General features: G+C 33.4%; 1 protein-coding gene across 1 annotated transcript in view; it reads left to right on the forward strand.

Annotated features, from left to right (window-relative positions):
* Positions 1-17891, forward strand: part of ZNF518A (zinc finger protein 518A) — a 34600-nt gene extending 16709 nt beyond the window's left edge. The window contains exon 3 of the mRNA XM_074295948.1: positions 13068-17891. Coding sequence (XP_074152049.1) covers positions 13197-17753 — 4557 coding nt within the window. The 5' untranslated portion in view covers positions 13068-13196 and the 3' untranslated portion in view covers positions 17754-17891. The remainder of the gene's footprint in view (positions 1-13067) is intronic.
* The last annotated feature ends 269 nt before the right edge of the window (positions 17892-18160 follow it).

Consider the following 18160-nt stretch of genomic DNA (forward strand, 5'->3'; position numbering starts at 1 on the left):
CATTGCATCTTCTACTTGTTCCATTAGAAACAAGCAGGAAAAAATCTAATCCCTTCTTCATGTGGCAACCTTCAAATACTTGAATGCATCTGTTGTATTTTAGATTTTAACTTTTTCCAGGGTAAACATCCCTAGTTCAATCACTTGGTCAAGATGCATTAAACTAATCCTTTTGTTGCATGAAAATGAGTGAATGGTGAAGCATCTCATCTGAAAGCTCTTCTGCTTATCAATTTCCTCTCTCAAAATTTATCCCAGAATTCAGTGCAGTGTTCCAGGTGTAGTCTGATCCAGGAAGAAAAGAGGGAGACTGTTTTCTCTCTAGTCCTATATCTTTTTCAATGTACCTGAGATAATGTTAGCTTTTTTGGTTGCCATATCCTACTCGTATTGAATATATTAAATAAAACCTCCAAAACTTTTCTGATCAGCAGTAATAACAGCAACAGCAGGGAGACTAGCTAGTAATTATATAATGCTTCCGGGTTTGTAAACTTTTGCAGATATTTCTTTTAACTTCACAACAACCCTGGAAGGCAGGTACAATTATTATTCCCATTTTGCAGATAAATAAATGACAGGATTAAATGACTTGCCCAGGACAGAATTAGTGTCCAAGTCTGAGTTTGAATTCATGCTTTCCTCATTTCAGGTCTAACTCTATCTATCTATCCACTGTGCTTCCTTAGCTGCTGTCAAGTCATCTACTTGAAAAGTTGAATTTTGGAAACCAAATGTAAGACTTCAGATTTATTCCTATTAATATTTGGAGGATAAGAGTTCATCTCAATGATCTAGCCAATGAAGATATATTTGAATTCTGACTCCATCATTGAGTATGAGAGCTTTGTCTCTCAGCTTTTGTCTTCCACAGTTTTAATGAGGATGCCAAATGAAAGGAGCATAAATCTCTTTTTTATTCTACCATTGATTTTAAAGGATTGAAAAATGACCCCAAACGTTGAGGTTTTAATTTTTTTTTTTAAATAAGCTCCTTTATCTACCCCAGAACTACTTAAAAAGATACCAGAAAGTATGGAAACTGGAAAAGGAGTTTTGCCAAAGAAGCTGGCAGAATAATTGGGGAAACTCCAGGAATAGGGGAGAGAGTATTAGTCCATGACAGTGCGTTGACTGGGGACAGCTAATCTCAAAGTGGTGGTGATACAACTGGAATTTTCTAGGATTCTGAGTGTTGAGTACAGACACTCAAAGCCTGGAAGTCAGTGGTAGTTACCAGTGAAAGTTAGGTCAAGATCAAATAGGGCCTAACCAACTCATTCAAAATATCATTACAAGACAGTGGCTGAGGCTGGAACTGACATAAATCTCTAAATCAAGCATGAGACTAAAAATAGGTGAAAATAGAAGACACTGAGGAAAAATGAGTATGAGTTACCCAAGAGGAAAACTTCAAAGAAGAATGACTTCAAAGACTATGGGCAAAAACTTTAGGGGGAAAAAAAGGCATTTACCACAAGAAATAACAAGAATCCTTGGAAAACATGAAACATTATTTTTAAAAATGAAGTAAAAACTATAAAGGAAAAATTGGAACTTGATTCATTAATTTCAAATGGAAAGTGAAAATACCTAAGTAATGGACTCCCTAAAAATTGAAATAAACAAAATACAAAAAACTGTGAGATGTTATTTTTTAAAAATTATTTTTAAAAATCTCCATGAAAATATAAAGTATGTACCTTCAAAAACAACTTGATCTGGAAAATAAATCAAGGCTTGACAATTTCAGAATCATAATACTTCCTGAAAACAATGACTAGAATAAAAGTGTGGACACAGTATTTTGAGAAATCTCAAAAGAAAACTTCCTTGATTTATTAAAACCAGGGGGCAAAATGAAAATGGAAAAAAATAAAATCTTAAAATAAAAATTTGTAGGAATATGATTGCCAAAATATGTAGCTTCAAAGTCAAATAAAAGATTCTGTAAATTCTCAAAAAGACAGTACCAAGGTAACACAATCAAGGTCATGTAAGAGCTGACATTGCTATTTATTACAAAGGAGAGAAAATATTGGAGGAATACAGTATTCCAGAAAGCAAAAGAAAAAACTTCCCCTGGGGGGGGGGAAAGGATCTTTAACAGAATTAGAAACTTTAATGCATTCCCTATGAAAAGGCCTAAGCTAATTAAAATTTTTTAATTCAGTCATTAAACATTTAAGTACTTAATATGTTTCCAGAACTTTACACTAAGAGCTAGGAATACATAGAAAGACAGAAGATTGTTCCTGACTTGAAAGATCTCAGTCTATAGGAGAAATAACATTAAAACCACCATGTGCAAACAAGTTTTATACAGGATAAATTGGAAAGAATCAGCAGAAGAAAAGCCTGGATGGAGTGAAGCTTCCTGTAGACTTCATGCAACATATTTTGTGCAGTTGTAAGGGTATGCTTTTTGTTAATGTCTGAAGGATATACTGAACAAAGTGGTCTTTGTTATTATCTCTCTCTTTTTTTTTCTTTTTCCCTGAGGCTGGGGTTAAGTGACTTGCTCAGGGTCACACAGCTAGGAAGTGTTGTGTATCTTGAGACCAGATTTGAACTCGGGTCCTCCTGAATTCAGGGCTGATGCTCCTATCCACTGTGCCACCTAGCTGCCCCCTGTTATTACCTCTCATGATCATTTATATGAGTTTAATATACATGAGACATCTTGGATTAAGTGCAAAATCAAGATGTTGGGGGAAGGGGAATAATAGCAATGGAAACCAATATATTCCTTTTTTTGATCAAATACGATTTTGAAGATATAGTAAAAAATTTCATGGGAAAAAAAAACCTATTTCTTTGACATCAAGGATCTTAATGTATGCATAAATTTTTCTCCTAAAAATTTTGAGAAATATAAACGTTCTATATTGGTTAGTAGTTACCTGAAGTCTAGATTTTTGATAATAGTATTGCCTCTGGTATTTTTCATAAGTTTGAAATCTTTCTTTGAGATACCTTGAAAAGCATTCTTTGAATACCTTTAAAAGTCTGTACTGATTTCAGCATGGATTTTTTTTTTTTGTATGTACATTTAATGAGGTCTAGGTTGGTCTATGTTTACTTACCAACTTCCTCCTCTCCTTTTTTCTTTTTTTCTTTTTCTTTTTTTTTTTTTTTGATAATAGCTTTTTATTTTAAAAATGCAAAGGTAGTTTTCATTGCTCACCCTTGCAAAACCTTGTTCTAAATTTCTCTCCCTTCTTTCCCTCCTTCCCTATTTAGCAAGTAATCCAATGTCTGTTAAACATGTACAATGCTTCAATAGGTATTTCCACACTTATCATGCTGCACAAGAAAAATCAGAACAAAAAGAGGAAAAAATGAGAAAAAAAGCAAGTAACAACAAAAAAGAGGTAAATACTATGTTGTGATCCACATTCAGTCCCCTTAATCCTCTTCCTGAGTGCAGATGGCTCTTTCCATAACATCTATTGGAATTGACCTGAATCATCTCATTGTTGGAAAGAGCCATGTGCATCAGAGTTGATCATCACATAATCTTGTTGCTGTGTATAATGTTCTCTTGGTTCTACTCACTTCATTTGGGATCAGTTCATGTAAGTCTCTCCAGGCGTTTCTGAAAACATCCTGCTCATCATTTCTTGTAGAACAATAACATTTATATACCATAACTTATTTAGCCATTCTCCAACTGATGGACATCCATTCAGTTTCTAATTCCTTGCCATTACAAAAAGGGCTGCTACAAACACTTTTGCACTTGTGGGTTTTCCCTTTTTAATGATCTCTTTGGGATGCATATCCACCAACTTGATCTTCTTCAGTGCTATTCCTGATTCCTGATCATATTATTAGTAACTGAGGTGGTAGAGTACAAATAATGAGTCTAGCTTGTTATAGAAATATTAACATTTATTTAATTTTGTATCTATTATTCTTTTTTATTTTGTTCCTTTTTAAAATTCAACTTTGTTTTATTTTCAATTCCAAATTCTGGCCTTTTCTCTTTTTATCTCCCCATCCATTGAGAAGACAAGAAAAGTAAAGCTCATTGCACATGTATATTCATGTAAATGAATTCCTGTATTAGGAAAAAAAAAAAAAACTTAGTTCGTTCTGTTCTCTGACTTCATTAGTCTCTGTCTGGAGATAGATAACATAAACGTTTCATCATGAATCCTTTGGAATTGTGGCTAGTCATTGCATTAATCAAAGTTCTTAAGTCTTTCAAAGAGGTTGGTCTTTACAATATTGCTGTTATTGTTCTCCTGCTCATTTCACTTTGCATTAGTTCATACAAGTCTTCCCAGGTTTTTCTATAACATCTTCCTCGTTATTTCTTGTAGCACAAGAATATTCCATCATAATCTTGTAACTCAACCATTCTCCAATTGGTAGACATCCCTTTAGTTTCCAGTTCTTTATGGCAACGTAAAGGACTTTTGTATATATGTTTATTTGCATTTTTGTGTATATTTTGCTCTTTATTTGATTTTTTTGGAGCATAGATTCAGTAGATGAGTTGGGGGGTCCAAGGGTATATGTAGTTAATAACTTTTTGGGTATAGGTTCAAATTACTTTCCAGAATGGTTCTGCATGTAGTATATTAGTATGCATGTACAGCCCATTCAGGATCTGTTTTTTTTTTAAATTTTTAAATTTTTATTTTTTTAGCAAATATAATTGTATGAGATGGTACCTCAGAATTGTTTTAATTTGTATTTTTCTAGTTATTTGTGAATTAGAGAATGTTTAATATAACTATTGCCAGCTTGGATTTCTTCCTTTGAAAACTGTGCGTGTTCATATCCTTTGACCACTTATCAACTGAGGAATAACTCATAAATTTGACTTAATTCCCTATATATTTAAAAAAGAGAGACCTTTATCAGAGAAACTTGCTGCAAAGATTATTTTCCAGTTTCCTGCTTTTCTTTAATTTTAGTAGCATTGATTTTGTTAGTGCAAAAACTTAAATATTATGTAATCAAAATTACTCATTTTACCTTTGGTAAACCTCATTTGATTATGAACTTTCCCTTGTCCATGGATCTGATATGTATCTTCTTTGTTCCACTAATTTGTTTATGTTGTCACTATCTGTTTAAATAATTTACCCATTTTGAGCTTATCTTGGTACGAGGTGTAAGCTGTTGTTTTATACTTCAGTTTTAGAGTCATATGCTCATTTCCTTCTATATAGTATATACCTAATTTATTCTACTGTTCAGCCTCTATTTCCTACCCAGTCCTAAATTGTTTTGATGATTATGCTTTTATAGTAAAATTTGAAATCTTCCTTATCTTTTTTCATTGATTTTCTTGCTATTTAGATGAATTTTGTTATTCTAATTCCACAAAGTAATTTTTTGGTCATTTGATTTGGCACTAAATAATTGCGTTGAATGAATTTAGGTAGTATTATCATTTTTATTTTATTAGCTTTACCTATCCATGAGCAATTAATACTTTAGATTTAGCTTTATGTGAAGAATGTTATGTAATTGTGTTCATATAGTTCTTTTGTCTAATTAGCAGATAGATTCCCAAGTATTTTATACATTCTGTAGTTATTTCCAGTGGACTTTTTTACTATTACTTCCTGTTGGAATTCTGTTCATAATGTGTAGAAACATCAATGGTTTGTATCAGTACATTTTATATCCTGCAACTTTATTGAAGTTACTGTTTTGATTAGCTTTTTAGATGACTCTAAGGTTGTCCAAGTAAACTGTGGTATTATTTATTTGCAAAAAGTGGTAATTTTGTTTCCTCTTTGCCTATGCTTATTCCTTCAATTTCTTATTGCTATAGCTAGCATTTTTAGTTATGATATTGAATAGGAGTGGTGATAATGGACATTCTTGCTTTACCCGTGATCTTTTTGGAGAAGTTTTTAGCTTATAAATTTTTATTTTTTTTCTAAGAGTTACTTCTCTAATTTCTGTTCTGCTAATTTGGGCATTTTATGTTTTTCTAAATATTTCATTTAGATTTTTAGCATATTTTATTGGCATATAGTTGGGTAAAATCATTTCTAACAATTGCTTTTCTATTTCCATTTGTTGTAAATTCACCTTTGTCATTTTCATTGGTTTTTCCTTTTTAAAAACAATTAAATTCAATGCACATACACAAAAGCAAATGACTTTTCTATTGTGTTACTCCCCTCCCAAAAAAATGTCCTGAGCATCTGGTTTTATTTATTAATTTAGTTTTTCATTTTTGTTAATCTTCCTTTGATATTCAGAATTTCTCTTTTCATGTTTAATTAAGGTTTTTTCTTATTGGTTTTTGAGTTCTTTAATTGAAAGCCCAACTTATTAATTGGCTCTCTTTTTAATTGATGAAAGAGTTTAGAGATATAAAATTTTCCCTAAATACAACTGTAGCTGCATCCTGTGTTTTGTTTTGTTTTGTTTTGTTTTGTTTTTTAAATGAAATGATTCATTATTTCTTTGATTTTGTTTTTGGCCCACTTACTTTTTAACATTAAAGTTAATTACTTTCCATTTAATTTTAAAATTAATCTATGTTTTAAAGACCCAAGAAGTAGTATTGCTGGGTCAAAGGGGATGTAGTTCAAGATTTTCTTCCAGAATGGTTATACAGATAATTTCTATAGTCCTTTGAGCAGTCATCATTTCCTTCTTTGTTAGCTTTGTTAATCTTATGGATATTAAGTGGAACTTTGAAGTTGCTTTAATTTCTATTTCTCTATTAGTCATTTGGAGCAATTTTTTTTTCTTATGACTATAGATAGCTTGCATTTCTTCCTTTGACAAATGATCATTCATATCCTTATGGCAAGTAGTTGGAATAATTTTTATTCTTATTTCAATAAGTTCTTTATGTCTCTTAGAAATGAGACCTTTATCAGATAAATTTACTGCAGAGATTTTTTTTCCATCTCTTTTTTTCTAAGTTTTATGCCATCTTATAGCTGGTTAATACTAAGAAAATATAGTTGTCTTTATGAATCTTTAAAAATCTTATCTGAAACATGTATTGTCTTTCCTGCATTTGGATTTTTACTTTGTATTTTCTTTATCTCTAAGTTAAACTGTTCTGTTGTCTTTCCCCCCTTCCATTTAATAATTTAAAACTAAATACAAAATAAGAAAAAAAAATAGGAAAAGGAAAAAGGCAGAAAGGGGAAAGATAAAACAAAACATCGATATTTGCCCCGCAAAACATTCAAGGAAGATTAAAGATACACAACAATAGATTTACATTGAAAGAAAGCATATATAATAGTAGAAGACATTCATATTCATGATTGTCTGTCTTTTCTTTGCTTTCTTTTAGATTACTCTTTTGTTCTCCGCTGTCACTTTGTACTTTATTATTTTTTCCCCCTTTCATCTCCATCATCTATCCCAAGCAGGGAGCAGTTAAGCACAGATATATTTATGTATGAATCTATATCTACACCTACATACACACCCACACATATACATCTATATACCCACAAACATACCAACATACACATATATTTACACACACTTCAGTCATTATTAGCCCTACTTTTTTTCCTCTAATGCTACTTTTAATCCTAGTTACTACTTTTGTTCTATTTCCTAACTTGCCTTACTATTACATAACCTTTCCCCACCCATGGATACCTCCTTTATCTTCTTTTCTTATCTTTTCCTTTTTTCTTTATCTCATTCCCATTCATCTATGTACCTTAATCTAAACATGTACCTTTTCCCCCTTATTTCTTTATAGATTTTGGAGAGTGCTATAGTCTTTGTGGTATATATTTGTGTTGTTCCCTATTTAATTCATTCCTGATATAAAATAGGTTTTCAGAACTGCCAGCCCTCTTGCCTTTAATGCCTCTATCAGTTCTTCCTCTGCATCTCATTCACATTGCACAATTATGATTTTTTACCTTTTTCTGTCTTTATTCTTACTAGTTTGTTTCTATTTGATTTTTTTCTTCATCAGTTTTATCTTTATGCATCACAAGGGAAAAATATTTTTATACAAAAAGGTTAGGAAATTTTTCAATTTAATTATTGAAAAATTCTGACAATTTGTTAATAATTTGATAATTCTTGAGATTTCATTTTTTAAAATTGAAGTTTTTTGGAAACAGGTTTAGCTTGTATTTTATATCATAAATTATATTGAAATATAACATTATAGGACTTTTAATTTAAAGTTTGTTTAGCTTTCAATTACATTCTCTTCTCATTAAAATATATCAAATAGAGTGTTTGATAAACCCAAAGACTCCAGCTTCTGGGTAAGAACACAGCATTTGATAAAAATTGCTAGGAAAATTGGAAAATAGTATGGCAGAAACTCAACACCTAACACCCTATATCAAGATAAAATTGAAATGGATTCATTTAGACATAAAGGATGATGATGCTATAAGCAAATTAGAAGAATAAGGGATAGTCTACTTCAGATCTGTGGAGAAGAAAGGAATTTGTAATCAAAGAAGAACTAGAGAACATTACAAAATATAAAATGGATAATTTTGATTATGTTAAATTAAAAAATTTTTTTGTATAAACAAAACCAATGTAGACAAGATTAGAAGGGAAGCAGAAAACTGGAGAAAAAATTTTTACATCCAAGGGTTCTGATAAAAGCTTCATTTCTATGGAATTTATATGGAAACAAACTATTCTCTAATTGATAAATGGTCAAAGAATATGAATAATTTTCAGATAAAGTCACATGTAAAAGTGCTCTAAATCACTATTAGAGCAATACAAATTAAGACAACCACTTTACATTTCTTAGATTGGCTAATATGAAAGGAAAAGATAATGACAAATGTTGGAGGGCATGTGGAAAAAATGGGATACTAATGCATTGTTGGTGGAATTGTGAACTGATCTAACCATTCTGGTGAGCAGTGTGGAACTAATTATACATACTTTTTGATTCAGCAGTATTTCTATTGGGCCTGTATCCCAAAGAGATCCTAAAAAAGGGAAAAGGACTCACATGTGCAAAAAATATTTGTGGAAGCCCTTTTTGTAATGATAAGAAACTGGAAACTGAGTGGATGCCCACCAATTGAAGAATAGCCGAATAAGTTGTGGTATATGAATGTTATAGAATATTATTGTTCTGTAAGAAATGACCAACAGGATGATTTCAGAAAGGTCTGGAGAGACTTACATGAACTGATGTTGAGTGAAATGAGTAGAACCAGGAGATCATTATACATAGCAACAACAAGATTATATGATTATCAGAATTGATGGACATGATTCTCTTCAACAATGAGATGATTGAGGCCAGTTCCAATGATCCTGTGATGAAGAGAGCCATCTACAACCAGAGAAAGAGCTGTGGGAATTGAGTATAGATCACAGTATAGTATTTTCTTTCTTTTTTTATTATTTACTTGCTTTCTTTTTCTTTTTAATTTCTTTTTCCCCTTTTTTGATCTGATTTTTCTTGTGCAATGTGATAAATGTTTAAAAGAATTATGCATGTTTAACCTATATTGGATTCCATGCTGTCTAGGATTTAGGGGAACTTATGTTTCATTCACATTACTTTCTAGTCTTCTTACTATTCTTATTGAAAAGAAAGTCCTTTTGACAGTAGTTCTTAAATTTTTGGAAAATGGAATTACTGTGTTTGCTTATGAGTCTTGCATATCTAACCTAATTGCACCTTATTTCCCCTCTCTTTTTTTTTTTAATAATAATTTATTTTCAACATAACCTGCATTCCAAACTTTTCTCTCCACCTTCTCCCCAGATAGAAAGCAGTCCCATATGTAGGCAATTGCTCTATACATATTTCCACCTTTGTCATGCTGTACAAGAAAAATCAGATCAAAAAGGAAAAAAAAATCTTTCTCTTTTTCAAAGGATCCTCTTGTTGGGACCCAAACTTCAATATTAATGAAGGGGAGATGCTGGGATGTTGTGGGGGGAGCCATTATCTAGCATGAATGGGTCCAATCCTATTTGCCTTGCTCCTTCCCCCACCTTTATCTCTAGAAGTCAGATAATCCTGCCTTCATTTTTTATTGATTGGTTTTCTGGAGGTTTTTAAAATTGGGGGGATTGAAAAATTTATTAGAAAACTTTCTTCTTTTTGAAGGTTTTCAGCTCATTGTCTTTGACTCTGAATTACTTATTCAGCTTCTGGACTTCTTTTGTAGATTGTTGATTGATTTGCTGAGCCAATTGGGGTTAAGTGACTTGCTTAGGGTCACACAGCTAGGAAGTGTTAAGTGTCTTAGGCCAGATTTGAACTCAGGTCCTCCTGACTTCAGGGCTGGTGCTTTATCCACTGCACCACCTAGCTGCCCCAGTTGATTCAGTTTTCATGAACCTCTTTTGATTCAGCTATTTCCCATACAGTTGGATGAATCTTAAAAAGTAAGATTCCTATTTAGAAAAAGATTTTCTCCAAGTGTCTCTAGTTCTTTATTAGGGAAGTCATTGCAGTATTCCTAATTGTTACCTCCATCCCTTCTTCCCTACCTCCATCCCTTCTTCCCTCCCTCCCTCCCAAGAATATGCGTTGGTGCCCGAGAATATGCTTCCTCCATAGAAGGATCTTACTCTAGTTCCCCCTTTTTAACTGGGATCTTACTTCCCCCTATTCTTTGAACTACTCAGTAATCTTCAGTGGTTCTCTATTACATTTAATATCTCATTTGTATTATAATTATGATAAAATTGCAATAACCCTCATATTTCTGAACTTCTCCCTCTTCTGTAATCTTCCATTTTTCTTCTTTCATGACTTCTGGAATTTGTGAAGTTCATAGACTTCTAGTCACTAAGGAATGTGTGTGTGTGTGTGTGTGTGTGTATAGTCCACGGTCCATTAAGAACACAATTAGTAGGGATTGATATCTCAGGGTACAGGGCAGCACAGCCAGAGTGTTTTTGAAAGGGAAATGTTGTTGGTGTTTAAGTGTTGTTTATTCCCTATAAATTATTGAATTACTTTGTGGCAATTTGTTTTTCTTCCTTTTACTCTAGCTGTTTTTTATTATATCATTTCATGCCATTCTTGTTTAGAGGAAGTGAAGAAGAAACACTAGGGTCATTCCACCATTTTTTTCTTTTCTTTCAAATTCATTAATAAAGGTCATGTGAGTCAGCATTCTGTTTCAACTTCCCTCAAAAAGTCCTATCTTTCTCAGTGAATAGTTCTACTTTACTGTGCTAAAATAAGTTTTTATTTTTTATTGTTATTAAAGATTATTCATAGAAAAATATTATTCATAGTAGTAGTACATAGTTTACCAAATATTAAGTTAAGATTTTTTTAGTGTTGCCTAGTATTTTTCAGGTAAGCTAAATTCAGAAAAATAGTTTGGTTTTTTTTTTCCTGCTCATGTACATTTGTGTTCTGTTTAATTATTTCAATGGACCCAAGATTTCAGTGGTGTTAATTCACAACCGTATTCTTCTCATCATGTGTGACATTGTGTTCTTCTGTAGGTCATCTGCAGGAATTTTTCACACAATACTAGCCATTTTCTACATATTATAACCTTATGTCAAGGCAAATGAAGTCAAGAAGCATTTATTAAACGTCTTACTCCATGTCAGCATTGTGCTAAGAGATGGAGATCCAAAAAACAAAACTGTTTTGCTCTCAAGGAGCTTACAGTCTTTAATAGGGGAGATAACATGTAAACATTAGGTACAAACAGGATACAGATAGAATGATCAAGAGTTTTCCTAAATAGAAGGTTGTAGAATTAAAGGGAGATTGAGAATGACACTTTGCAAAAGGTGGGATTTTTTTATTGTGACCTGAAGGAGGCCAGCAAGTCAGGAGACAGACCCTGGGACAGAGGGAATTTTAGCCTGAGGAGGACTGTCCGTGGAAGTTACAAGTCAGAAATGGGGCATCATGTGGGAAGAAGAGCGCCCGGGTATGGAGATCATTAATAGAGAAAGGGGTCATGTTACAAGAGGGTTGATTCTGGATGAAATAGGAGACTCTGGAGCTTACTGAATTGGGGGGAGAGGGAGATTGGTTAGATTTATGCTTTAGGAAGATTACTTTGAGATGAATGGAAAGTGCATTGGAATGGAGGGAACAAGAGAGACCAAGGAGCAGAATATTGTAGTGGTCTGGGCACCATGTTCATGGCAGAGTCAGATGAGAGAAGAGGCAAATACTAGAAATCAGCAGGACTTGACAACTGATTGGATATGGGGCAGAGGGACAGGGAGAGTAAGGAGTTGATGATAGTGCCTGGAAGAATGGTAGGACTCTCAATAGTAACAGAAAGTTAGAAAGAAGAGAAGACTTTGGTGGGGGAGGGAGGAAATAATGTTAAGTTTAAGATTTTTGTAAGACATACAGTGAGAGATATCCGATAGATATTTGGAGTGGGGATACTGGAGAATGGGAAAAAAGTTAGGATTGGATTAATAGACCTGAGACATAAATAGATAATGAATACATGGGAATCTATTAAATCACCAAGCAAATTAATATTGAGGGAGAAGGGGACTCAGGACAGATCCTTGTGGGACCTCCCTTCCCTCCCCCCCCCCCCCCGTTAGCAGGTGCTGCCTGGATGAAGAACCAGCAAAAGGACTGCCAGGCTAAGCAAAAAGAAACTTAGAAAAAGACAGTACAATTTAGATAATATTAAGTTATAATACCCTAGAACAGTACACAGCTGCAAGGATCTATTTTTATTTAAGTTTGATTCTACTGATCTACAGGATAGGATAGGAAACTTAGGATAGGATAAAGTTGGGGAATTTTGGTAATGAAGAAGTTGAATGGATAACCCACATTTCCATGATCAAGACTTAACCTTGTTGCTATGGATATTTTGCTGGATTTTAAAAAGTTTCATTAAAAATTTTTAAAGTAACAATTTAACAGATCATAAGATCTTTAGAATATAAAGTAATCTTAGAGGTCAGAGTAATTAATGGCAGATTAATGAGAATTAGAAACTTATTTATTTAGCCATAGTTTCTTTAGTTTTAAAATGAAGTTGAACCCAATAATTTCTAAGATTTTGTTAAAATGTGTCTACTTTGTAATGTTTGAAAATACAAAGTTCACATATGTTTAGTGATGAGATTTTCAATTCTTTCTTTAATTTTAGGTCAGCTAAAGTGAGGAAAATTCTGGAATCTTGAAGATGCCTTGCCACAATATTCTAGTTTTCTGTGTAAATTATAAATAACTTCAAGAATTGACTGAAGAGAGAATACAAGGATCAGTTTTTCAAATCATGCCATTTGAACAGAAGCATTTTTTTTGTGATGGAAAACCAACTACTTTAGAAAAGGATTATGATGTAGAAGATATAATAGTTATTGATTCTGTAGAGTCAGAAGAACCAAGAATTTTAGAAGATAATTTTGAACTGAAAAATGTGAAAGTTGATTTGCCCAAGATAAGTGTTCCAAATGAAGCCCTGTTGACACATGAGGTTGACATATATAGACAATTATTTGAGAATAAGCCACAAACTGCCAGAAAATCTGTGAGCAACGAGAAAGTAGATGAAAGTCCTTTAAATGATTTAGAGGAGTGTAATTTGTGGCATAGACCCATTGTAGGATATGAAGAAGGAATGAAAATGTCTGCAAAAATACTTAATTTCAGCTGTACAAAATGTAGAGACAATATTCGCTATAGCCCGAATGATTTGCAGAAACATTTTCAACTTTTGCACTGTGGAGAGTTACCTTTATATCCTTGTGAGATGTGCAGTTTTTCTGCAAATGACTTTCAGTCATTTAAACAACACAGACTTATCCACCGAAGCACTTTAGTAAAATGTGACATTTGTAATGATGAGAATGTGTATACTTTATTAGATTTAACAAAACATTATACAGTTCACCATTGTGTTAATGGTAATTTTCAATGTGAAAAATGCAAGTTCTCTACCAAGGACGTTGGCACATTTGTTCAGCATATTCATAGACATAATGATATTCGCTATAAATGTAGTAAATGTCATCATATCAGTTTCACCAAAGGAGAATTTCAGCAGCATCTCTTTGTTCATTCCACTACTTTTCCCTTCAGTTGTCAATATTGTAAGTATAGTGCTGCCGGGAAGGACCAACTTCTAAAACACGTGTTAGATTTGCACAAAGATCAATTATATGCAAAAGATAAACTGGAAAAGGAAAAATGTGAAAAAAGAATAGTGAAGACTACATCTGGACTTAAGCTAATATTAAGACGATACAAAATAGGAACATCAAACAAGACGCTTTGGAGACAGAAGAAGGAGAACAATGGAAATGACAGCTATGTAGAAAAAAACACACAGGTGCTTAAAAATGATAATAAAATTCAGATTAAATCTGAAGAACAGAGTAATGTATGGGAGCATGTGAATGAAGAAAAGGATGAAACCATGTGTATTGAAAAGCGGAATCAGAAGCAAGATGCACCAGAATCAGAAACAAGAAATCTCTTACCTAACAGTCAGTGTAGTAAACCTGAAGAAGGATCAAGTTCTGGTTTTGGATTTTTGAAGAATGTTATACATGGACCCACGGTGCTGATGATGAAAAATAATAAAATATCAGTTCCTGCCAACTATAGTGCTAAATTTATGGGGTTCAAAATGGTAGATGGAAAACAACATATAGTCATAAAAATATTGCCTACCAATAAATCGAGTTCATGTTCTCCAGGTCTTCAGCCTGAAATTACAAGGGACAACACTACTGATTTGCAGCATCATACAGCTAAAACCACTGGATTATCTACAGGTGCTACACTGCATCCATCTGATTTAAATAACGCAATTTGCACTAGTACATCTAATCCATTATCATTTTCTACTTCTCCGTTTTCACGGAATACAACACCGGAAAAAGAAAAGGCTGTCATGGCTCAAACTAGGAGTAAATCTCAGATAGGAGGTGCTGAGAAAAGTACACCTCACTTGTCAACAAATTCAGAACTGACTGCAGCTCCTTTGAATTTGACCACTAAACTTAGAATAAGTAATAATGTTGGAGCATGGGGAAGTTGTGTTACTCAAAATCATCCTAAGGTATTGTGTGCCACAGGTAAGAACCCAGTTAACTTGGAATCTATTGAAATAAAATCTGTTGAACCAAAAGCACAACATAGTAGGATGTTGAATAACTCCAGTATTAATGATCTCAACTATATGCCATCCTCTAATCAAGGATCATTACCTTTTCACAATTACTCAAAAATGGACATTTTGGATAACTCATGCAGTATTTCAATGACAGCACATGAAAACTCTGAAGAATCTTCAAGTAAAACAGCTATACACCAGTATAATGCAAGAAGTGAATCAGTCTCATCATCATTGGGAAGGAATACAAATCCAGACCTCCATCAACCATTTCCATCAAAGATTTGTCAAACTTATTGCCCTTCAAACACTAAAGACATTTTTGAACCTTTAAAAAGCCACTGTGAACTTGATGCAGAAATTTTAGAAACAGTACAAAATATTAACATACAGAATCTTGATGCTAATACAAATCAAAATTTAGGAAATGTACCTGAAAAATCAGATTGGAAGGATGACACTTCTGCTGATTCATTCACAATGCCTAAAATCACATCTGTTTTCTCACTACAAAGTAAGCAGGCATCTAATATTTTGTCACCTGAAGAAAACCAGTTGTTACAAGATGTATTGAAGGAAAACTCAAATGTGGGAAAAGACTCTAATACAAAACCAAATAAAGTAATACAACTTTATGATGAGCCACTTTTGAAAAATGAGGGAAAAACAAATATAACTGAATATTTTAAAGACTCAGAAACCCCATGCACTTTACCCATTTCTTCAAGTAATATAGGTACTGGTGTACATACAAAATATCTCAGTGCCAACAACTGTACAACAAATACAGAAATAGGTGGGGGGAAAGAAAAACAAGAACTATCAATACCAAATGATTTGGGAAATTTTGAGAAAATACCCAGAACTGCTGGTTTTAGCACATTAATTAAAACACATTCTGATACAGTAATAACTCAGCAGCTTGTAAAAAGCAAAGTACAAGCTACTCCAGAAAATTCTAATGGCCTGGGTTCTTTTCATGTTCTGAGCCCACCAATAAATTCTGAACCCCCCAAAACAATTTTAGTTCAGTCATCTCCTAAAGGATTTATTTTACCTTTGCATCTTGCTAGCAAATCTGGATTACAGCTTGTTTCAGGAAGAAGTCATTCATCAACTAATCCACCGGGTATTTATATGGCTCAAGGTGTACCATCATCTCTCCTTTTAAACAAGAAACCTGGAGTGGTCCTAAGGTTAAGTAATGGAGTGCTTAGAAGTGTAGCCAACATCACAAGTGAGAGTTCTCAAGTTTTTGGTGGAGCTGCAGCTAAGGAGCAAGACAAAATACCTTCTGTAAGGGCAGAATTGAAAAATGATAGTCCAGCAAATATAATTCACCCCTCTACATTTGATAGTAGACCTGATATGACTGTCAATTCAGAAAATAGCACGTCATTTAAAGCATCATATCTTATTAGAAACTCAGCAGAATCTTCAGGGAATAGAATTTCTTCTCAAAATACACTGTCTGGATGTCAAGGTACTAAGTCACATTCTATGGATTCAGTGAAACAGCAGAGTGAAGTTCAGCAGAAACAATCTTTTTATGCACTGTTGCCTGATGGCCAACAGGCAGTTCTCCTAAGATGTATTACTCCCAATAACTCGCAAATAGGGCCAGCTGATTTATTACAGAATAGCACTTATGAGCATCAAAATCATCAACCAAAGAAAACTGGAGCAACACAGCAAAAAATACTACTGAAAATAATTAAGAACCCTGCTTTTGATAACAGTTTGCCAGGAAAGAGTCCTAAGTCTTCATTACAGTTAGATATCATTCGATCTCATCAAACTTCCACAGCAAAGGAGAAACAACCCACTTCTTCCAGTGATGCCTTACTCTTAAAAGATAGATTGATGCCAGCAAACACGACTATCGCAACCTCTACAGCAATATGCCCCATACCTCCTCAAGGAACAGTGGGTAACACCAGCCTCCCAGAGACAGAGCTGTTGAAGTGTCAGACCGAGGGTTCATTTGGGAGTGGCTTCAGTAATAGAAAGTCTACCAGGAGAAAAATTTCAAAAACAAAAACTAATGTAAGACATAAATCTTCTGAACCTATGATCACATATAAAAACAGGAACTTTGGACCAAAGTGGAGAGGAAATTTCCAGGAATGGCCTAGAAAAAAAGCAGTGTTGCATAGGAAGAGTAAAAGAAAAACTAAACCTGAAGATTTTCATGATGTGTTAGACCTTTACAGACCAAGGTTTCCTAAGGACACAGTTAGGACTTTGCGACTTTTTCCTTTCAGTTCTACACAACTGGTAAAATGCCCTAGAAGAAATCAGCCGGTTGTGGTTTTAAACCATCCTGATGTAGATGCTCCAGAAGTGGTAAACGTAATGAAGAGTATTGCTAAGTTTAAAGGACACGTACTCAAAGTTTCATTGTCAAAAAGAACAATTCAGGCACTTTTGGAACCAGCATGTTGTAACATTTCTAAAGCAATTAGTGATGATTTTCTTGCCAAGAGGCATAAAGTGCTTAATCCTGTGAAAGAAAGATTTGTGTTAAAATTAACGCTTAAAAAAACAAGCAAAAATAATTATCAGATTGTGAAAACTACCTCTGATAATACTTTGAAGACAAAATTTAACTGCTGGTATTGTGGTAGAGTATTTGACGATCAGGATGCTTGGGTGGGACATGGACAGCGACATTTAATGGAAGCTACTCGGGATTGGCATATGTTAGAATAATTTACCTTGATTATTTAAAAAAATTACTTTAAAAGAATCAATTATGATTTGCAGATGTTTTCTATTTCAGCATAATACCAGAAGTTAAGCTTTTAAATATTAATTGTTTTTGGAGCTGGTTATATTTTAATGGGAAAGCAGAGTTGCAGCATTTTGAAAAAGCAAACAATATGCATGCATTTTGAATTTATAGCACAGATGTACTTTTTTGTTTTTTGGGGTTTTGTTTTTTTTTTTTTTTTTTTCTTTTGCAAGAATGTGTTCAAGAAGTTAGGTTAAAAGGAAAAATTTTGAAAAGTAAATCTTTTTTTCCCCATTAAGTTATATTAAATTTATTTGGGAATGTATATTACAGTGGGGGTTGGCTCAACACTGCTTTAGCTGTTATCAGTCCTGTAAAACCTGGT

This window comes from Sminthopsis crassicaudata, chromosome 2 (assembly GCF_048593235.1).
Source record: "Sminthopsis crassicaudata isolate SCR6 chromosome 2, ASM4859323v1, whole genome shotgun sequence".
In the NCBI taxonomy this organism is placed as follows: domain Eukaryota; kingdom Metazoa; phylum Chordata; class Mammalia; order Dasyuromorphia; family Dasyuridae; genus Sminthopsis; species Sminthopsis crassicaudata.